At 34.4% G+C, this 11,391-nt stretch overlaps 1 protein-coding gene across 1 annotated transcript; it reads right to left on the reverse strand.

The window, feature by feature from the left end:
• Positions 1–6,215: 6,215 nt before the first annotated feature.
• LOC140874876 (6,7,8-trihydroxycoumarin synthase-like) lies at positions 6,216–7,642 on the reverse strand. The gene is made up of 2 exons (XM_073278340.1): positions 7,012–7,642; positions 6,216–6,869 (listed from the first exon to the last, which is right to left on the reverse strand). The coding sequence occupies exons 1-2, from the start codon at positions 7,579–7,581 to the stop codon at positions 6,255–6,257; spliced, it is 1,185 nt and encodes a 394-aa protein (XP_073134441.1). The 5' UTR covers positions 7,582–7,642; the 3' UTR covers positions 6,216–6,254.
• Positions 7,643–11,391: the final 3,749 nt, after the last annotated feature.

Consider the following 11,391-nt stretch of genomic DNA (forward strand, 5'->3'; position numbering starts at 1 on the left):
TAGACTCATTCCATGGCCTTTTGAAATTAGATTGGTTTCCCTTTCTTCTTTCATTAGGTTTTGGTTTAATCCAAGTTCCTCTTTGATTAGAGATCTGGGGATCCACATATCCCAGCCCTCTATGCTTAGAGCTTCGTTCGTTAGATACTTTCTGATTTTTGTCAAAGCTGCACTTATCATGTTCATAATTCGTGCTGGACCTGACAAATCTTATTTTGTTAAGATTGCCTTTGTCCAGGCTTGACTGAATACAAGATTCCATAGACTGTTCATTTGTTCCAAACCCTAGACCGGTTTTGTCATGTGCCGGTCTTTGAATTTCTTGAATCTTGTCAATGGTTACAGAAGATTTATTCCAAGCCTTAATTGTTTCAAGTAGTTTTTTGTTCTCAGTCAAGGTTGCTTGGAACACTCTTTTCAAGGTGTCATTCTCAGTAGCCAGCAGACTTAGCTTGACCTTAAGACCATCAAGCTCTTTTCGCTGCATGCAGCTTGATTCGCTTGACTTATCTTTTAGGTCAGCTCTTTCTGCCTTTACCTCCTCGAATTCCTTGGATAATGCTTTGTATTCATTAGCCATTTCGTGTAAAGCAGTAACTAGATCACTGTGAGTAAATTCAGGTGAACCAAAGTCAAATACCTCCTCAGCTTCTTCTTCGATGTCAGCCATAAGGCATTCCACTTTTTCATCATCGCTGTCATCTGAAGAGCTTCCGGTATTGGGGTTGTCAGAGTCAGACTCAGCCCACTTGCTTTTGTTTTCGTCTGCTACTAGAACCCTTTGGTCTCTTCCTTTTCTAAACGTCCTCTTGTCCTCCTTGCCCCTTCTTCTTTCGAAGAATTGCTTCTGATCATTGCTCTTAGGCTTGGTGCAATCTGCAATGAAGTGGCCTGGCTTGCCACAGTTAAAACAAGTAGGACCATCGTCTGTATGGTCCAATTTATGATAATTTTTAAATTTAGAATTGTTTTTACGCATAAATCTACCAAATTTCTTGACAAAGAGTGTCATGGCTTCGTTGCTGATTTGCTCAGCTGATCTCTGTGGAGCTTCCTCGATCGGTGGACGCATCACCGTTGAGGTTAAGGCCTTGGTTGGTTGAGAGGTAGATGGTTCATCTTCTGTCCTCATGTTGAGCTCGAACTCGTAGGCTTTGAGATCTGCAAAGAGATCATGCAGTTCAACCTTGCTTAAGTCTTTTGATTCCCTCATGGCCACTGTCTTGATCTCCCATTCTTTGGGCAAAGCTCTCATAACCTTCACAGCAATTTCACGGTTAGTATAAATTTTTCCTAAAGCAATAAGATCACAAATGATACTACTGAACCGTTCATCAAATTCAGCCATGGTTTCCCCTGGCTTCATTTTGGCATTGTCATATTTTTGAATGGCCATGGTGAGCTTGTTTTCCTTGGTCTGGTCATTTCCTTCACACAGCTGAGTGAGCTTCTCCCAAATCTCCTTTGCTGTGGAGCATGACTTGATTTTGCTGAACATGTTCTTGTCCAGTGTTTTGTATAGGATGTCCCGGGCCACATTGTCAAGATTGGCCTTCTTTTTGTCCTCAGTAGTCCACTCAGCTCTTGGTTTCTCAATCATTTGTCCTGCACCATCGGTTAGAGCTGGGTTGACCTTCATGATTTTGATAGGACCGTCTGTTATGACATATAGCATGTCATCGTCCTGTGCTGCAAGATGTGCCTGCATGCGAATTTTCCAGTCATCATAATCTTCTTTAGAAAACATAGGAATTTTGTTGAAAGAAGTCATGATTTTAAAACTTTAGATTAGCAGTTGAGAAAGGAACCCGCTCTGATACCACTTGTTGGGATCGGTTCAGAGGGTAGAGGGGGGGGGTGAATACACTCTGAAACTTATTTTCTTTCTTTTCAAAATGATCAAGTGAAGTTTAGTTCACTTAATCTGTTTTCTCAACTTCTAAAACGGTTTGAACAACTTAAATAGTGCGGAAATAGTTCAGAGGTTTTAGTGATGCAAAAGCAAGTTATAACACGATGTATGAGCAATATATAAGATAAATATGCAGTAAAGACTAAGGAACGATTTATGGAAGTTCGAAGGCTTAATCCTTCTACGTCTCCCCTTCTTCCACTTAGGAAGGAATTCACTAGAAGACTTTGGTTATTACAACGTCTTGCAATACACCCACTTCAGACTTAGGACTTATCCAATGCCTAATCCGAAACTCCTAGATTTACACAGATAAGATTCTCAGTTCTTATCAGACTGGTGGAAGCTTTCAGAGTAGCTTCAAGTCTCTTCAATAATGAATACAGTCCGATTGAGCTTCTCAAACTGCAGAGCGGTCGAGAGGCTTGGAAACCCTAGGATGATCCTTGAAGATCAGATATGTAAACTGTAGGCGAGGGTTTATTTGAGCAGCAAGTGAATGATCTTGTAAGTGTGCTCAAGTATTGCTTCAGTATATCAGATGAGGACTTCTGATAGTATTCAAGTGATTGAGTTGATTGAGATTTTTCGTGTTGCTTGTCTTCTTTTTTTTTTTTTTTTCACTTCTTGAGCAATCTTCCCTTTATATAGGTCAATCACCAACGTCTTTATTTTGAACGTTCTGATGCTGCATTGAATGCACATTTAATGCTTCATAAATGCATTGATGATTCTGCATGAAGATCGTACACTTCTTTAAATGCAGACAACTTCCAGGGTCCAAAACTGGTATAAACGGTCGAATGCTTTATCTGTAGCCATTCTGCGTTTTTGCCATTTTAGTGCAACCTGTTGTCTCGATGCAAGAGTCAACAGATCTTCTGATACGCCGGTTCTGCTTTTGATAAAAGATCTTGCAATGAACGTCTTGTCTCAAGTATTTGTCTTGAGATATCTTGATAAACAGTTGACTTTCTACCGGTAGATAGATTTATCCTCTGCTGGTTTGAATAACCAGTCGATAGGCTTGTGACTGCAACCGGTCGAGAGACAAAGGCGGTTGACAAGCTTCCGGTAGATAACTTGAAGGGTTTAGACGGTTGCGGTAGGAGTTGTAGTAGATTCCTGAAATACAAAAGATTGGCAGCACATTCCTATACAATGAGTTGTTGTTTGTTATCACCAAAATGTCGGATTCAACAATTTCTGGGCCACGATGTATACAACTTTTTACAAACCAACCACTATAAGATTCCAAAATTATTTCATCATATTTTAATTTTAAAATATCATAAAAATTGATTTTAGTAAATTTATAGTTTAATAAATAACTAATATATCTCGATAAGTATTCTTTTATCTAGAGCTCAACTTAAATGATTATATCACCTTAACTAACATAAGATATTAGGCTACATGATATATTTTAAAAAAAATTGGGATTTATCTGGGTCTTTTCCTTGTATGCAAACATCCGAATGAAAACCTCTTTGTAATGAATCAACAACATATTATTACTTGAAACCTTTTGCACAACATTTTAGATTCTTTTAGATATAAAAAAAATTTCTCAATGGTTCGAGGACCCGTGGAGAAAATCCGAAACGAAATGGTTTGGGGGAGATTTTTCAGGTATGAGTTCGGAGATTTTTAAAAATCCTAAAATCATATTGGGGCGGGGATGTGGATAACAGTGAATATTTTTTAAGATAATGTCTACATGCAATACTTGAACCCGAGGTTTTTTATAAAATCCCCGAACCCAAACTCATACCTGAAAAGCTTCTCCAAACTCGTTTCGTTTCGTGTTTTCCTCACAGGCCCCCAACCAGTGAGAAAAATTTTCATATCTAATAACTGAAATCCATTTTCATGATATGGTTTTGACATCTGTGAGAAATCAAGTAGAAGTAAAAGTGTGCCCACTTGTTTTTTCCATCATGTGTGTCGAGATGACATAAAAAATAATCAATATCAAGATTCAAGATTGCTTCCAGTATTTTTTGACATCAACATGTACGAGAAATACACCAATGCAACAAAGGCGGGGAAGCGAATAATTCCGTTAGTAAAGTGACAGATTTTAAAGTATGCTAAAAAATATGATTACTGCTTTCATCCAAAGCAATGAACTCACAGATCAAAAATCAATATTTCAAATTCTGTGTTGAGGCACTGCTTTATTTATACAATAAAATTTGCAATTTTTGTTATTTATATAGTGTTTTTTGTATGAACGATATAAAATCAATTACTTTGAGAAATTGCGAGAAAAGAGAGAATTTCGTGCATTTTTCTTGTCAAACGAATACCCAATAAAGTTCTTCAATCAGTTTATCTTCAATGAAGGAATATTTTTTTCGACAAAGATCCTCCAATGCAATGCATGAAGGGTGATGGAATTAACTATCACATGACAAAATTACTAAGAGTCCGTTTGGGAATAGTAGATAGTTTAGGAAAATCACTTATTTTAAATAAAAAAAGTGCTTTTCTTAAAAAGTTATGCATTTGGTTACAATAGCCGTTTTTTTTAAAAAAAACACTTACTTAAGCCCAAATAAGCGCTTTTTTAAAAGCCAAAAATTTTGGCTTTTGGTTTCTGCTTATGTTTTTATTTTAAAAATCACATTTTTAACATTTATCCAACACTAAAACTGCTTCTGTTTTTTTATTTAATAAAAGTCCTTTTAAAAGCTGGATGTATTTAAGCGCTTTTTTAAGCCAATAACTTTTGTATCCAAACTAACCCTAAAATTAGCCACTTTAGATCAATTAAAATTAAAAGAAAAATTCTTCTGATCTAAATACATGCAACATACATGTTGCGGTTCTTTTTGTTTTGATTAATTTATTTTGGCTCAAATGATATTGTTATATATTTTTTCCAAAAAAAAAAATCATTGCAAGCATTAATGAATTATTTAATTTGCTTGTGGTATACGTGCCTTTAATAAGTTTTGATGACTTCCATTTAGGTTTGGAAAATAAGCCAGAACTAAAGGTAATTATTCAGTGCGTACTGAAAGATAAAAGGCTGCGAGTTATTATGTCATGAAAAATACATAATACACGTACACTAATTTTATACTTATATATATATATATATATATATCAAATTTTAATATAATTCATGATGACTTGTGTGGCCAATTAGTACTGGATCTCAATTTTCTATTTATATGTATCCATAATAATAATAATAATAATAATAATAATAATAATAATAATAATAATCGCTGGACTAATTAAAACACTCTACAAGGGATTAAAATGTTAGTTTTATCTTGTTTCTTATAATAAAATTCCAAGTATTTATTTTATCCGTAGCACAAAAATTTATTAAAAGCTAAATTTATATGAAAACGACATTAATCAAAGATTCATGTATTTTCGTAATTTGAAAAAAAAAAATAAAATCGTGGTTTTCATTATGCAAATTTAAATAATTTTGAATGCAAAATAAAACGATAGTTACAAAATCTAATGTGGAAATAATGCACATATATAAATGATTCTAGACATGCAGCCAAGCATATTATGTTAAATTTAAAGAAAAGTAATTATTTTTTACAAAATTAATTGTTTATTTTTAATACAATCTAATTATTAACACCAACTTAAATGTGCACAATTCAACTTATTTTGAGTGCATTTGGTTAAGAAACCAAAAGAGAATTTTTTTTTTTTTTTTTATTTACATATGAGTTTTGATCTTCAGGGTACCAATCGTGAGCACTTCCGTGAGCAGCGGTTGATGTGAAATCTGGTACATCCAATATATATATATATAACCTTCTTCATATATATTAAAATTTGACATCACACATATATATAATTTATTTTTTTGATTTATTCATAGTATATAGTAATTTTGAACTTAAAAGAAATGCACAATCAATTGTTCTGCTCTTCATTCATCCGTTTGGTATGACATCTCCTTTTCTAGAATCAAATCAGCAACTGCAAGTTTATATTTAATTAGCTGAATTACTCGTGAAACAAATGCTACCTATGACATCTTTGTTATTTTTGATCGTGACTAAATTATCAGTTAAAGAGAAAATCTTATCATAGTTATGAATGAGGATGAATCGAGATAGCTTTCCTTGAAATTCCTATTCTACAGCATAAGAGGCAGCTTTTCAATCTATCATATATAAGATTTTACAATATCGTACACTCAAATATTATGTAATAAGGAAACAAACTTAAGAAAATAAATATATATAAAACACATATACTGAAATCAAGATATGATAATTTATATATAGAAGTGAAACTTATTATTAAGAAAAAAACCATATCCATGAATATATATATATTCAAATGATTTTAGTAACTATAAACATATATAGCGTTTGCCAACAAGGCAAAGATCAATTTTCTTGCAAGCATTAATTCCAGGCAACGTCTCCATATCGATGTCTTCTTTCTTCATTCCATGAGGCAACTCCCACTCAAAGGAATAAAGAAGATTGGCAAGCGCAAGCTCCACTATTGTGATTCCTAGATTGATTCCTGGGCATCCTCTTCGTCCAGATCCAAACGGAAGAAACCCGAAATCTTGACCTTTGTAATCGATACTACTGTCCAAGAATCTCTCCGGGATGAATTCATTTGGATTTTCCCAGTACTCTGGGTCTAAACCGATTGCATAAACATTCACGTAAACTAATGTTTTTGCTGGGATTTCATATCCATCTATGGTGCATTTTTCTATTGTTTCCCTAGGGACTGAGAGTGGTGCGGGAGGAAACAATCTCAATGTTTCTTTGATGATTGCTTTTAGGTAAGGAAGATCTTTGATATCATCTTCATCTACGCTACCTTTGTTTCCCACCAAGTTTCGAACTTCTTCTTGTGCTTTCTTCATTGTGTGGGGTGCCTTCATCATACCCGTCATTGCCCAAGCGATCACCACTGCACTTGTGTCCGTTCCAGCAACAAATATGTCCTATATATATATAATCACATGATTATAACATGCACAGTGCACATCAAGATATAAATAAATAAATATAATTTTTCATCATCAAAAAATTGATCAATATATTAATTAATTAATTTGAGAATGGATTGGATTGATTATTACGTACGACGAGGACTCCCTTGATGTTGTCCCATCCAATTGAAGCGGCTTGGTCTCGTTTCAACCCAATCAAGAGATCTAGAATGTCGCCATTCATAGATTCAGGCCTCTTTGGATCAAGATGATCATCTATAAGTTCTTGAACAAACATATCCAAATCCTTAAAAACCTTTCCCAGTTTGGAATTCATTCCACTTAATTTGTCAATCCAACCCAATAAAGGAAAATAATCACCCACGAAGAACCCTGCTAGCATTTCTTGAATATTCTTGAAAAGTTCATCGAACCTTCTTTTTCCTTCCCCGTCGTACCTCTTCCCGAATCCAGCTTTACATATGACGCCATTAGTTAACGAGAACGCGGCCTTGCTCAAGTTTATCAACTCGTTCGAATTAGATTTCTTGGTAATATTTTCAATCATGCAAGAAACTTCATGATTTCTAATGGGTCGAAGCGAAGCCACCTGTTTAACACTAAAAAGATGAAGAAGCCCCATTTTTCTCAGTTCCCTCCATGTGTCATTGTAGGTAGATACGGTGATATCTGAGCCATTGTATGTAAGTTTTTTTAAGCTCATAAGTTGTGGCCTTCCCGAGAGCAGTTTTTTTTATGTTTCTGTGTTTTAAAAGATTAAAAAGGAAGAATATTGAGAAAGATAGTAGGACGAGAAGAAGAATCATGGCTAAAGTATTAGATTTTTCGGTTCAGATTTGTAAGGGAGGTGCTTATGTTATTGTTTGATTCGGCTAGCTTTTATGGGTATTTATAAGAAGGAAAATGCTACATATACATATGGATCGCTTTTTCGTTATGAAAGTTCAAAATTATCCTTGATTTTATTTGGAAAAAAATATTTTAAAAATGCATTTATGATAATCAAATAGTGACATATATCCGTCCAATGTCTTAGCAACAATTTTCATCGTTAGGCATTGTTTGGTTTGATGTATTATTTATCTATGTATAACTTATCCCAATCAATTTCGCTTTATTTTCGTCATATTATTTATCTATTTATTAATTAATAATTTTACATCAATTAAATCAAATAAATTATAATCTATCCATTAAATCAAATAATTTTTTCTTATTTATTTTTAATTTACATTATATTACTTATCTATGGATTACTTATCCTATCACTCAAACCAAACGGTGCCTATATATATAACATTTAATAACGTTGACTTTTTTTATCTTTAAAGAATAATCATGTTGATATTTTTTTCTCTTTAAAGAAATACGACTCTGAATTATTAATTATTTATAGGTGCATTTATTAATTATATAAACATTAAATACAATTCAATATGTCGTAATGTTCGAAGAAAAGAGTTAACCTATACCTACTACTCCTGTACTCCATATTAATTTTCTAGAAGGTGGATATCCAAAGTCGTGTATGCATGCCCTGCATTTGTATAATATAAACACAAACGTGAGAAAAGTCATTGCTTTAGCGTGAATCAACAAAATTGTACATAAAGTGTCCCTGTCATAAAATGTCAACTGCTATAAAATAATTAGTTTAATAATTAATATTAATATAGGTGCAAGAAATTGTATCGGGCACAGGTACTAGGTCGAAGACATACATGGCTTGTTTTGATTACTAGTAAAAACCATATATAATTAATTAATTAAATTCTGGATGATATTTAACTTTGATCCTAAATCATTTAGAAAACCGTACGTATATAGGTGCTTGTTTCCTTATTAATTAATTCTGTGCGTAAAATTCTTGTTCGTATGGCTCTTCTGGTTCCGGCAGCTAACCATTTCACTACCTTAATTACAATCGCGCAATTGATCATGAGTTGAATTGATCTTATTGTCCTTAATTTTCTTCAAAACGTAACATCCCCAAATTGTAAAAATATTGACAAATTCGTCGAAAAGGTATAGATGAGCATGGAACTCAAAACATGCATATGTCACAAATTTAGAATATTATATGTAAGTGTCCGATGAATTAACAAAATTAAAATTTCATTTTAAAATTAAAAATATCATATGTCGCTTCATTATTTTTATGAATATATATTTTATGGTCGTGAACTTGACAATTTTTCTATTCCGATTTTTCTCTTATTGAACCCTTCGAGCTAGCTAGTTTCTGAATTGTCCTTACCGGTTGCTCACGTATATAATTCACTTAAAAATCAAGTCATATTTTCATCTTATATATCAACTGTTTAAAATAACATTTTATTCTTTTAAATTAAATTAACTTATAAATTTATTAAATGGACGAAAATATCTCTTTTCATTTAATAAAGTTATCATAAATGCATTTTGTTGAATCGGTAATCAATCCACGACTGACGTATCTTTTATTCTCATATTGTCAAATATTTAAAAATTAGTATTAATAATTTTTAGAAACAACTCGTTTGATGGACAAATTAAACGATTATAAATAACTGATCACATCCATTAAAAAATAAATTTTGGTTACTCAAATAAATCCATCCTTAAATTAAATATTTCTCTCTTACTTCAATATTATGCAAGAAACTTATATATCAGTACAAGTGATTTTTGGCTATATCAGCTTGGCGCCGTCTGTGGGAACTTGTTCTTTACGTCATTGAGAACACATATTACTTCAAAAATGTCTCAAGGAAATATTAATAATGAAAACGCACCGCCGAGTATTACTCTCACCCATGAAAACTTGACTGCGCTAATGGAAAACACAGCAGCACTCGCAGCAAAAGATGCAGTTGCTCAGTACCTAGAAACTCGCAAGCGCAAAAGCAGCAAGAAAAAGGCTCAGACTGAAGGCTCGTCATCTCTTGACTCTAATAACGGAGATCCAAATAAAGATAAGTCTAAAGTGAATGATAAAGATCAAGGGGGGACCAAGAAAAATACTACTCAAAAAGACGGTGAAGCAAGTGTTCACACAGTTCATGACATTTCTGGCGAAAACAAGATCACTAATCCAGCTCGAAAGGATGGATCTCGCACACATGTAACTGGAGAGAATATGTCCGCAATTTTGCCGTCACGTCGAAACCCCTTCACTGATGACATATTATCTGAAGCATTACCAAAGGGAGTCAAAATCTCCAGCTTACCTGAGTTCGATGGAACGAGTGACCCCCAAGACCATATTGACAAATTCTACGCTAAAGCGGATTTGTATGATATCACAGATGCTGCATACTGTAAAATTTTCCGAACAACATTATCAGAAAGAGCACTCACATGGTTCAATAAGTTACCCTCTGGATCTATTGCCAATTTGGAGCAACTTACTGACTGCTTCATCCAGCAATTCTCAATTAACAAAAAATACCCAAAAACAGCAGCATATTTGTTCACAGTCATTCAAAAAAAAGAAGAATATTTGAGGGACTATGTTCGGCGATTTACTCATGCGGTGCACGAAGTCTTACACGTGAACCATGATTTGTTAGCTGGAATAATGCAACAAAACTTGCGCCATCGAAAGTTCAAAAAATCAATAGCGGGAAGGCCGCCCAAAAACTTAGAGGAATTATTGGAAAGAGCTGAGAAATACACACGGGTTAAAGAATCTGTAGAGACACACTACTTGAATAAAATAAAGAGAGAAGAAGATAAATCAGATATTAGAAAGCGAGACGAGAAGTGAACAGCACAGAGCCCCCGCCTCCAAAATACACCCTTCAATGCACGTCTGACCGATATACTGGTAGTGGCTGAAAAACAAGGTTTGTTGCGTCCCCCTCGCCCAATGCAAAATAACCCAAAGCGCCAGCGTTCGGACAAGTACTGCCATTTTCATAAAGATAAAGGTCATACTACAGAAGATTGTTTCAGTTTGCGAGCAGAAATTTAAAAACTCATAAAACGCGGGCATTTGGAAAATTTTGTGGACAAGTCCCGCGGTGAGAAGCGAGATGACAGGCGTCGGGACGAACAACCAAAACATGACTATCAAAAGCGACATGATGAAACTGGGAAACAACATGAACGAGCTGATGAAAATTTGCCCTTGAGAGGGGTAATCGCCGTAATCACTGGGGGGCCTGCTTGTGGCAACTCGAACAATACAAGAAAAGCTCTTCTGCGGGCAGCAAAAGGAACCAACAATTTATCTAGCCCCACATCCTTGTCGATATATGAAATTGGAACCATCCAAGAGGGATTATCATTCAGTGACAAAGATCTGGAGAACCCTCGGGTCACCTATAATGATGCTTTCATTATCTCAGCCACAATCTTCAATTTTTGGGTAAAAAAAATTCTAGTGGATTCAGGAAGTTCAGCCGACATAATTTTTCATGATGCATTCGTGAAGTTGGGTATTAGTAATGCACAGTTAGCTCCAGTCAACACTCCACTAGTTGGATTTTCCGGAGAAATAGTTGAAGCTTTGGGAGAAGTAACGCTTCCT

Source organism: Henckelia pumila, chromosome 1 (genome assembly GCF_033568475.1).
Source record: "Henckelia pumila isolate YLH828 chromosome 1, ASM3356847v2, whole genome shotgun sequence".
Taxonomy (NCBI): Eukaryota; Viridiplantae; Streptophyta; class Magnoliopsida; order Lamiales; family Gesneriaceae; genus Henckelia; species Henckelia pumila.